This window comes from Megalops cyprinoides, chromosome 3 (genome assembly GCF_013368585.1).
Source record: "Megalops cyprinoides isolate fMegCyp1 chromosome 3, fMegCyp1.pri, whole genome shotgun sequence".
Classification (NCBI taxonomy): domain Eukaryota; kingdom Metazoa; phylum Chordata; class Actinopteri; order Elopiformes; family Megalopidae; genus Megalops; species Megalops cyprinoides.
In genome coordinates this window covers 40,192,723-40,204,629 of record NC_050585.1, presented here as the reverse complement: position 1 = coordinate 40,204,629, position 11,907 = coordinate 40,192,723, and the positions used below count along the sequence as shown (strand labels likewise).

Here is an 11,907-nt window from a genome sequence, read left to right as displayed (position 1 = left end):
CTGAAGTTTATTTAGATGAAAATGACAGAATGAGTCAAGCACTTAGGCAACTGTGTCTGTATTTTTTGGAACGTTCCATGTAAAATGGAAAAAAACTTCAGTAACCCCCCCAATACAGCACAAAGTAACATCACACTGATATTTTCTATTACAACGTAATGTGCCACATCCTTGAAGATACACTGCAGTGTTGCATACAGACAGATATGGATATGTTGAATCATACACAATTTAAGATATACAGTTCTCATCTGTCTTTTGAGCATATGACCACATAAATAATTTTAAGAACTGGCAGTCCATCATAAAGTGAAACCCAGGTCACACTGGGAACAGGCGACACACTAAAGCTTCGCCTTGTGATCTGTGAAAGACGAGTAGGGAAGGACACTTTACAGCAAAACGCAATGCAACAGCAGGACCTCTCAGAACAACAGTCATAAAAAAGAGAAAGAAATGTAGGGACTGTACAGCTTGAGCCGACATGGGCCTTCACGTGTTCACTCACATCAACGGAGAAACACAACCCGACACTTAAAACACACGGAGAAGAGCTTTTAAAAGTCAAAAAGGCAAAGTGAGATACAGAAAAAAAACAAAACATAAAACAATGGCACTTGGACATGTAACTTCACTTTACTGAACTAGACCTCTAATGCCATCGAGTGGGGTGCTAGTCACAGGAGCTGAGCTGGAATGTTTTGTGTGGGGTGGGGGATCAGGCATTCCCCGGAATGAGAGAAAGGACACGGGATACAGAAAGGAGGGGCTATGGCTGTTGTTCAAGGATGAGGATAAACAGGAAGAGGAGGAGGGTAGACCAGCTACGAGCACGGCAAATGCTGAGACGGGGTTATCTAGAAGCCTGAGGGGGTGAGCACGTTCATGTCCCGAGGCTTGAGTTTGTGCTGCCGGGGCGCCTGCCTCTTGCCCTCCATGCCCGGGATCTCCATCTTGGGGGCCCTGAGGTTGGCGGGGTCCTCACCCATGCGGGTGGCCTGGGCCTTCATCACCTCCATGGGGGTGGGCTTCTGCGCCCCCTTGTAAGCCTGCAGGGCGAAGCCCCCTGCAGAGAGAGCGGGGAGGGGGGCGTGATCAGAGCCAGCACACAGAGCGGGAGTTTCACGCGCACCGTGCTGCCAATCATCTGACTTGACCAATCAAAAACACCACAGCTTCAAATCTGAGAATCCCGGATGGCATAATCGAGCACATGCTCCACACATTCTGGAGTTTACGAAGCCAGTCAACACACAGCAGCCACAACGAACTGGTCCACATATACACACCGGTAAGAACAGTGCAATTCCCACAACATTTAGCTGTGTTACAGAATCACAGAGTGTGGATAAGGACTTCTTTACTGTCCAAGATTAACAAGTGCGGAGCTTCCGCTGGTACAGGAGAGCAAAGCTTTATTCTCGTACTCTGGCCGGAGGAGAGCCAACACACACATAAGCATAGTATCTGCTGACAATATATAGAGCACTTGCTTACACTGAAACGGGTGCACCGCGCTCAACTTCCTTAGTTTCTGCACAAAAGACCAGAAATGTGACCTAATCAAGTCTGGATTGCATACAACACATACACCACGGCCCAGCATCTTCCACTAATGTTTGCAACTTGTACAATTCAGTCTAAGGTCACCCTCTTACAATATCAGATCATTCTAAGGTCACCCCCATACACTTCTGCTATTGAAAATATCAATTTATTCGTAGGTCACCCTCTGCTAGTGATAATACCAGTGGATTCTTAGGTCACCCTTTTACAATGTCCTTTCATATAATTTTACTTCCACACTCACACAGCCCACACAGATCACCTAACCCCTGATTACTACACTTACATTTTACCCACGTTAATTAGAAGACACATTTGTCTGGGGTCACCTGCATAGCTCACACCTCTACCTTTCATCCATTCATACAGAAATGTACTGCAGCAATCCTGGTTAAACACACTGCAGATATGCAGTGTACAACAGCGGTGCCCCAGCTGGGAAATGAACCTTTAACCTTAGGGTTACACGCCCTTCCTTTCAACCACGGAAACTATAATCTTTGGGTTACACGCCCTACTCTTTAACCACTACACCACAGCAACACGTGACTACAACTCGGCGCTTTTCCACATCATAACGTGAAAAAAATCCTTCAATGCAGTGCCACACACTGCAGTGAGTGCTTACCTGCAGCCGCGGACTCGGTGCCTGGGTCTGTGGTGGACTTCTGGACAACGGGGCGGGGCCCAAAAGCGCTCCAGCGCTCCACCGCGCCCCCCGACCCCCCCATGCCCTCCCCACTCAAGCTGTCAATGGAGACGCTGGGGCCGGTGAGCTCAGCGCCAGTGAGGGAGGGGCCCGAGCCCTGGCTGAACCAGCCCCTGCCGTACACACACACACAGACACACAGACACAGACACACACAGAGACACACACAGAAGTGAGGGCCAGCCAGGCCTCAGCACCGGAGAGTACACATGCAGCACTGTCCTACTTCTGCTGCAAGTGACACTAACAGTGCACTGGGTCTCATACGCATGTCATGGCAATGCAGAAATGAATACACCCGCAGAGCTGTAATGCTCCTAAGTAAAAACTTAATTTCATGGTAAAATCAAACAACTATTTGACAATAGCAGTCTTTGTCAGGTCCAACTTCGACATGTATTATTATCATTATCCTTATTAAGTATAAAAAAAATAAGTGGAATAGGCGAGTGGATGTTCGGCCTCAGTGCAGGATAAGTGCTGTGCTTTGAGGGTTAGTGTCTGTGACAGGAAGGGGTGCTGTGTTCCCCTTTGCATAAGCACCTGCGTCTCTGTTTGGGGGATGTTTGTGGGGTGCTGCTGGGGGTGGACTGGGCTGATGATGGCTGCTTTTCGTCCCGGGTCTCTCCGCTCTGAATCTTCAGTTTCTGCAAACAGCAGGAAATCACACTAAACCCAGCACACCCCTCAGAAGGAAATTCAGCTAATTTTAATAGCTACGGGTCACTGGGCTGTCTTGGGCAGATCACTGTGAAAATGACTACACAGAGATTCCTTAAGAACACATGCACCGGGTGCACGCAAGACAGGTCAATGCAACCTCATTTTAAAACTGCAGAATTCAGCCTAAATTACCACTCACTGCAAATTGTGCACATCAACACATTGCCCACTTAGGCGCCTCCCAGTGTTAGTGTAAATGTGAAGACACAGACCTTATGTTAACGGCTCTATTACAGGTGGAGCTGTGCTTCTCCTACCCCTGTGAACAGACTTTGTTCCAACCCTGGCTATGACAGAGTAAACCGCTCCCAGGCCGTGCTAAATAATCCCTGCATCACCAAGGAGACGTGTCACACTGACGCTGGTGTACTCACATGCAGCGACTCAGGCATGCGGTGGTAGCGCGTCTCCTCGGCCGCCAGCCCCTTGTGGGGGGTGTAGCCCGTGTCCGTCAGGCCCGCCTGCTGCTCAAACTTCTGGATGCTCTCATGGGTCTGCTCTGAGGGGAGGAACAATCGACTCAGTCAGTCAGTCAATCAGTCAGTAAGTCAGTCAACCAAAAACCTTTCTGTTAGGGCACTTCTACAGCTCCACTGCCACACTGTGTTTTCTATAGGGAATCAAATCCCTGAAACCCAAGGGCCAAGAGGGGGAAAATGACCATTCATTCCCTGACCTCAGAAAACAACAACCAAGAAGCCCTCCAGAACAAGAGTGGATTACACTACAGAGGAACTGAGGCAAATATTCTCAGCTCATAAACCCAATCACTGTGCAACACTTAGGGCAGCAGTGTGGTGAGACAGGGAACCAGGCAACCACAGGTCTTGTTCCCATGGGGCAATGCTGCTGTACTCTCATGCAAAACACATAATCTAAGGTGCTTTAACAAATATAGAATGTATAAAGAGATGATAACAAAAAAAGGTTCAAAATGAATAAGATGAACAGGAAAAAAAGCTATTTGCAAAGCAAACAAAAAGCTTGTTCATGAATGACACAGGTAAAGAAGACCATAGTGTTTTGAAGACTGTTACTCAGGGTATGTAACATTGTGACAATTATTCCATTGAAAATAAGGTCCTTTTCCACTTTCCCACTTACTGGTCATGAGGGAGTTCATGATGATGGAGGAAGCTTTAGCCTTGACCACTGGGACTGGGGGCTTTTGGGCTGTAGCATCGAAGGACGCCCTGTGAGTCAGGGTGGTTCCAGGTTCCTCCTCCTACAGACAGTGAAGAAACACTGAGAGCCGTGGCACCAAGAGGCACAACCTGCTGGACAACAGGTCCATTCTCCTACAAGTAGTACTGAGATAAAGTGGATAGTCACAGTACTATGAGCTTCTTGGAGAACAGTGCCAAGACAAAATCTGTCATTTAAGGCCCTCCACATCTCAAACTACACGATAAGTTTCTGTTTTGTAAAAAGTCTTTAAAATGGTTAGTAGTGTGGTGTGGTAGTAAGGAGCAGGTGCCGTAAAAAGGTTGCTGGTTCGATTCTGCTGAGGCATTGCTGTTGTACCTTTGGGTAAGTCACTTAACCCACAATTGCCTCAGTATATATCCAGCTGTATAAATGAATAAATTTAAAGTCATTCTGGATAAGAGCATCTGCTAAATGACAATAATATATGTGTATCTTAGTAAGATAGTATTCAGTAAGATACAGAAAGAGACCTTATTTTTTCTGTGGTAATCAGTAGTTAAGGGGACGGGCACCCATGAGGACACACCTCGGTCAGGCGCTGGAACTTCCTGTCTGGAATGACGGGCCTCTTCCACAGGATGTTGACGTTGATGTCGGATGGCGGGGGTGACATGGGCGCCTCCAGGGCGTCATCGTAGCTGAGAGCACGGCGGTGCATTCCGATGGGGAGGGACATCCCACCTAGGAGTCCCTCTGGGCCCCCCGACTCCAGCGCTGAACACACATGCACACACGTGCGCGTGCGTGCACACACACACACGCACACACACACACACACACACACACACACACACACACACACAACAGTGACACAAAAAACACACGCATAGGCACATACACACAAGACAGGAAAACAGCATTGAAACAAGTTAACCAAAGCAATTTGCTGAAACTGATCACATCTGTCAACACCTGTGAAACTGCACCTATTCCTCAAGTAAAAGGAAAACAGGGCTATAAGACTGAGCCGAAAAAAGAACACAGCGTCTTCATAAAATATCATAAATAACCCACATAAGAACAGACATGTCTAGTGTTTTTCTTCAAGCTAAAACATCATTTGTTTCCAGCGTTATTTGCTGGTTTAAACACTAAAAGTGCACGAGCCACTCTTAATCATTTTCTTATACAAAATGTTGCTAAAAAAAACAACCTTAAAATGGAAGTGTGTACAGAGGTGCTTGGTATCTCTTTCCACACCATGTGCATGTGTTATTTCACATTTCCACAGTCACACCCACAGTTAACCTAAAATGTTAACAACTGTTTACCTAGATAACAGTAACTACTGCTAAGAGGACTCTCCTGCTGTCTGCCCTACAGCCTGTGTCCCAGTGATCACATCTGCGCCAGAACTGTTAATGAGTTTGGGACTGAACCAATGGAAGGAAGTCAGCTCTGGGTGGTTAGGCCCTGTGCATATACTTCTGTAAAAACACGCCGCACCCAGGCCTGCCACACAGAGCTGAAAGCAGGGCCGAGTGCTGATGTGGAATTGTCCACCGAGGCCAAAAACTGCGGCAGACTCACACTGCCCTAAATCTGTCTTTTGCTGCTTCCTCTGTAAGGGCGTGTTCACGTATACAGAGATATGTCTCGAAACTGCTCAGAGGTAGCACCCTGGAGTGATTTTTACATTTTATGATGAAGTGTAAAAAGACAATTGAAGTTGAGTATGACTGTCAATGTCCTTTGCCCTGACCATAAGGGGGACTGCAATCAAATTGTAAACCACTTTGCATTGAGGCAAAATTTCTCTGAAGTGAACAGAAATTTTCTCTGAAATTTTCTCTGAAGCCTCTGTCTTCATCAGTTTGCTGATGACAGTTTGTTTTGCTTACTGTCCTTCTCTATTGAGAACCCCTACTTCAACCATAATTTTAAACCTGTGTGTGGAATTTGGTTAGAGACAATGTTAATACTGAAAGCTTGTTAACCTTAACTACGTCTTTGAATACAGACTTCAGTGACTGTATCAGGTGAACCTAAGGAGGAGACCTTTTTCGAGATTACCTAGTAAGATACTGACTGTTACCTGGTTAGCCAATTAACTGTCACATGTTATCAGTCATTGTACCAAACTATTAATATATACATTGAAAACACAGGAACACTACTTTTGGCAGTGCAGCTATCTAGCAAGATGACCCCTGTACACTACAGGCAAGCTGTCTCTTAACACAAAAATCCTGAAACGTCACGTTCAAACGACTCTCTCTAAACAGAATTCAGAAGTCCAGTTCTGACCATGTGGGCAGTGGCACGTTAGCGAGTCAGATAACGTTCCAGCTCGTGAGATTAAATATTTTCCTGTAACCACGTTATCACGATGACAGCTGTGAAAGTGTCCAAATCTGCGTGCAATCAAACTGCCCTGAATGCATTTTCACTGCAGTATGCAACATAAAAGTAGAAATGCTTTTCTTTATAGTGTCCCACACCTAACCACTGAAGAGACACTGCAAGGACTGACCATGTTGCTGCCTTTCTGCCACCTTGTGGTAAAAAAGGTACTGCTATTCCTTTGGGAAGCTGCTCACTTTGTTCACAAGACAGTGAGTGACAGACCGAGTAAGTGAGTGAGTGGGTGGGTGGGAGGGTAAGTGATAGAATAAAAAAAACAATTAAGTATGTGTGAGACAGGAAGAATGAATGCATGAGAGGCTGAATGCATGAATGACAGAAAGAATAAGTCTGTGACTGAAAGCAGCTACCACTTCTAGGACAGCTTCCTCTGGAAGCATCCCCTTGTTAGCAGATTCCAGCACTCACCTGGGATTTCACCCGGTCGCGACACCATGGTTCCCTGGATATGTCTCAGCTGTGGCTAACTCGGAGCAGAGAACAATCCAATCAGACGAAAGACTGGAGCTGGACCTGTAGTGTGAGCACACACAGCAGAGACATGCATGGGGCACATGACTCTCACCAGGCTGTTGTCATCAGGCAGATCTGAAGAGCGAGGCACAGACGTTCAACATTCCAGCCCACAGACAGCACATGCAACAGCTTTCTGCATGGCACTCACCAAAACACTGCAAAGTCACAAAAATATTACCAGAACAGCACAGAGCACGTTATATCAATTTTATTCACACAGGGAACACTTTTATCCAGAGCGAATCGCATAGCTGAAATGTTTACATATTAACTGTTTAAACAGCTGGGAATTTACTGAAGAAATTCTGGTTAAGCAATATTCTACAGGACAAAACAGCAGTGCCCTACTGAACCACTGGATTACAAGGCCAGCTCCTTTACCAGTTCAGCACACTGCTACCAGCAGAGTCCATGAACAGGTTTACTTACTGAAAGGCTCCATTGCATGAAAAATCCAGCATTTAAAGGGTGTAATGCATTTGCATAAAGTACACTGCCTGAATCTCAAACCTGCCAGTTGTTGACACTAACACACAAAAAAATCATTGACAATCGTCAATAAATTGCAGAATTATATTTTACTTAATCATCCTCACTGTCAGTGACAACTGTCAACGAAAAGGACTGCATGGCCGTAATACATGCGTCAATACATAATACACACACATAAACTTAACATGAATCTTCAACTTATTTTGGAAAAGATCGGTCCAAGGAACAAAAACAGGAAAGGAACAGAGTTTCAAGGCACACTTCCCCTTTCATGAAAGCTCATTATTATTTATACTGGGTGTGTTTGCACTGACGTGACAGCCTCGTTTCTCAGCGTTGTTCTAGGAAGACTCCATTTTACAAAGACAAGGGAGTCTATCTGCAGGAGGCCAGAGGGAGGCCCTGGGTATGTGTTGGCATTGTGTTGGAATGGTACACTCTGGTCGGGTATGTTGTACTGCACTGTGTGCTGGGCCAGTTTCACATTTGCAGTCTCAGTGGATGGTGTTGTCCTTGTTAGTGTAAAGTTTTGGGTCCTTTTGTTGGATGCCCTTTGTGCTTGACTTCTGTAGTCGCTCTGGAAAAGAGCTTCTGCTGGATGTCAATCATGTAACTGTAGTGTAAAGTATACCCACATCTGGAATATCACTCAGCATAACGGTGTCTGTTGGACGTTGAATATGTAAATGTAAACGTTATGCTCTACTTCACCGTTCCACATGAATGTTAAGCATATAGCATTTTGGGGGTGAGTGTCCTCTGTCAGAACTCAAAATTCAGCTGAATTTTGATATTCCATTTATATACCTGCACACTCAAAGAAACAATACGCACTTCAGTAATCGTTTGCTCTTGCTTACCGTGCTAGTGGAAGAGGCGGGGAGGTTACCGCTGCGGGGTGAATTTACCATGCAGATTCGAGGGCAGCACACTCTGCTGACAGAGCATTGTGAGAGAACGAGGGGGAGCACAGGCGACGAGCTGTAAAGAAAAGGGACAGCCATTAACAGAAGCGAAACACGACCACAATGCAGGCGTCTGTAATGCTTCGAGAACTCTGCAACGACCCCCCAAAGCACTTCCATCGTGCAGCTCAAACCTGTGCAACGTTTTTGAACATTTCTCCTGATCGAGTTCCAAGGTCTAAGTAATCGTAACCCCTGAGATGGAGGTATAGCACCACCACTTCGTTCGCTGCTATGGGTCAGCCGGTTCTTACCGGTCTTCTCTGGATCCGTGCCATAGCAACATGGATCTGCATAAACAAAACGTTAGCTACCTTTAGCTTGTCCCATTACGAATAGTACTGTAGGACACACTACAATGGTAGAAACCTAGATCCTGAATCCTAACGTGAGCTTAAATTATGTCACAACCAACATCCTTCTACAGGCTGGTCTGAACGTATGCGATAACCATTTCACTCGAGTCTTTGTATAAATAAACAGTATCTTCCACATCTTTCCTTCCTAATCTAAAGGAACACCAAGGGATATGGCAATAAGCACACCCTGCAGCATATGGCAAATATCTAGCTAGAAACAAACGGTTAGCTATGGTAGTCAACATTGCCTTTTAACTGAACAGTACCTAACCAGAAACATGATATTACATGTACCTTGACTTCCATTTAGCTTGAAGTTAAAGTATCCTTTTGACAGTCTAGTTAGCTACCTTTCCAGGGATCGGTCTTCCTGTAAATTCACTTATCTAGCCTGACCAGCCGCTATCTCACATGGACCCTTCATTGCATATGAAAGATCCGTTATGTAATCTGCTTCGCTAGGGAGTGGGACAGCCAGTACTATCTAGCTAATATCATTTAACGTTAGTCACACTACTTGTGAAAACACGGAAAAATGTGTCAGTGTAAAATAATAAGATTTAGCAATAATTAACTAGCTAGTTAACCAGCTACCCGTTTTTTGCTATGCAAAATTAGATATTTTGTAATGACTGACAAGCATTACCATGGATGGATGACTGGCTAGCTAGCTAACAACATCATACACTTCTCTCTGTAAACAATAAGGTGGATAGCCGTTAGCTAGCTAGCGGTAGTACGGAAACAGGAAGCTGCTAACAAACTAGCTCATAAAAACTGAAACCTTCCACTAACCTCGGTATCACTATGGACAAGGGCCTCCTCCAGTCAGCTAACAGTTTAATATTAAAGCCAGATACAGTCGTAACGGTTCGATGATCGTACTAATGTCCGTGTCTTTGGAGGAGCAACGAACGCCGCCGTTCGCCATGACTTTCCTTTTGACTGCGCACCGAACTCACGCGCGGCCCTGATGTCGCCAGGGTGTCTCGCGAGACTTCTTGTACCCAGGTGAGGTAAGTGAATGACGTGTGCGTTAGTTTGGAAGGTTGCTGAATTAGCGGATTTAACATGAAAATGTAGCAGACAATATGAACGGTCAAGGAACCGAGTCGTTCCACACAGCCCTAATTAGTAAAGCTACACAGATTCTGTTTCTGCTCATAATGACTGTAAGATCTTTAAAAATGGCGTTTGACTATTTTTTTTTTTTTTGTTAGACTGTTATTATTATTATTATTATTATTATTATTATTATCATTATTATTGTACATTGTTTGGGTATTTTTACTCGCGCGCGCGCGTGTGTGTGAGTGAGTGAGAGCCTTCGCTGCACACCTGCTACCACACTAGCACCGCGAGCGTGTAGCCTACACGTGACCAGGTGTATTTCGCGCACACACCTGCCCTTGAGTCCTTATGTGCGCATGCTGAGTACTCAGAAGTTCATTACTCATTAAAATTATTCTGTTTAGCCATTTTTCGGTTTATTTAATGTCTGGTCGTGACTGCTGGCCCAGTAACAGTGATTAAAATGTTGGTCTCTGTTCCCGAGTTTCACAAAAGATTTTCTTTCTTTTTCTCTTAAGTGATTATCTAATCCTTTATTTTTAAAGTAACTTATTTAAATACCTTTATATTGTTGGGTTAGACATACTTCAGCGGACCTGTTAGGTATCTGAACATACTGCCTGGGCCTGGTTAAAAAAATAAATAAATACACATATGCAAATAAAGTAGGCTAAGTAAATAAGTAAATAAATAAAAAATCCCCCTTTCAGTTATAAAAAGGTCTGAATTATGAAATATAAAATATTCTGGTTGGACTGTCTATGTTTTTAACAAACAACAAAACAACAAAAGAGGTTGACAGAGGGATTTATCTGACAGATAATGTAGTTAATTATTTAATTAATATTAATTAAAGTCCTATTCTGCTAGGTATGGAATTATTTTCAGAGACCTGTCAGAACAAAAACAGAATTTATGATATAATCACACAGTTCCCTTTCATTACTTTTAATAAAATGGAAATTTTATTTTGGTTTTGAATCTGACATAAACTAAAGGAGACCGGATATGGGGACACATACATTGAATGTGAGCCACATCTTGAAAGAGAGGTCCAAGGTTATTAAAGAAGCTTTGCAATGACAAAGCCATTACGACGCTATTGCACATCATATTTACACACTTCTATACTGTTGGTTGTAAGTTACACATACAGTGTGTCTATATTAACAGCTATCTGCACGACAGTATTTATCTTTTTCTTGAAGAATGTGTTAATATTACATGCAACCTCATGCTAAAATAGATGAACAAAAGCAGGGATATAGAAGGGCGCTTATATTTCTGATATACTGAACGCGCCATAGGTCTACTGTCGAAACTAACAAACCCTTTTTTGATGGAGTCATCCACTGCCCTCTTGTGGCTAAAATGTCCTATTCGCGCTAAAATGAAGGCATTTTTTACGGTTGTACTTCGGAGTCAGGCTGTTAACGGTATTTCCTTTTGCAGCACACACATCTGACCCACATAAGATGACAAGAGATTTTGAGCTGACACTCCTTGGATGTGATAAATTGATAAAAAAAAAAATGTGAAATAGAAGTATAAACCAATGTTGTAAAAATTATCAAGATATTCACCCTCTAACATCAAAGTTATTCATAAATTATATACCCTAACATGCCGATACTGTAGCAAACATCCATCTGCACAATCTGTCACCGCAGTTCACGGAATTATGTATTATGATCAGAAAATGCGTACCCCTGCAGCTGACAATAGGTGTACCAATATGGCTTATAATTTAGACATCAATGAATTATATGCCTGATAGGTGATCGTTCTGCTGCCTCAGTTTTTTATCGACGTTGTGACTTTTAGGAACATTCGCTTTTAATTATTAAAATTTAAGACAGAGGAAGCGGGTTTAGTTGGTAGGATGGAATGTTTACTCTGGGGAAGTAGGAGCTCACATAATTCAGTACTTCTG

At 43.9% G+C, this 11,907-nt stretch overlaps 1 protein-coding gene across 2 annotated transcripts; it reads right to left on the bottom strand.

Annotated features, from left to right (window-relative positions):
* Nucleotides 1-9,862, bottom strand: kiaa1191 (KIAA1191 ortholog). Of its 2 annotated transcripts, none has more exons than XM_036524263.1 (9): nucleotides 9,699-9,862; nucleotides 8,440-8,560; nucleotides 6,980-7,084; nucleotides 4,734-4,921; nucleotides 4,103-4,223; nucleotides 3,373-3,497; nucleotides 2,819-2,922; nucleotides 2,195-2,388; nucleotides 1-1,066 (listed from the first exon to the last, which is right to left on the bottom strand). In XM_036524263.1, exons 3-9 carry the CDS (start codon nucleotides 7,005-7,007, stop codon nucleotides 858-860), a joined length of 969 nt encoding a protein of 322 aa, XP_036380156.1. In that variant the 5' UTR covers nucleotides 7,008-7,084; nucleotides 8,440-8,560; nucleotides 9,699-9,862; the 3' UTR covers nucleotides 1-857. The 2 variants fall into 2 exon arrangements, with proteins under 2 accessions (XP_036380156.1, XP_036380157.1); XM_036524264.1 differs by lacking the exon at nucleotides 9,699-9,862 and adding an exon at nucleotides 9,198-9,333.
* Nucleotides 9,863-11,907: the final 2,045 nt, after the last annotated feature.

Excerpts from the sequence above, each read along its gene's own strand:
- kiaa1191 (XM_036524263.1), bottom strand. The coding sequence starts at position 7,007 with ATGGTGTCGCGACCGGGTGAAATCCCAG. Across the intron at positions 4,224-4,733 it reads AGTTCCAGCGCCTGACCGAG|GAGGAGGAACCTGGAACCAC; the intron begins GTGTGTCCTCAT and ends CACTGTCTGTAG. Across the intron at positions 2,923-3,372 it reads GCATGCCTGAGTCGCTGCAT|AAACTGAAGATTCAGAGCGG; the intron begins GTGAGTACACCA and ends TGCTGTTTGCAG.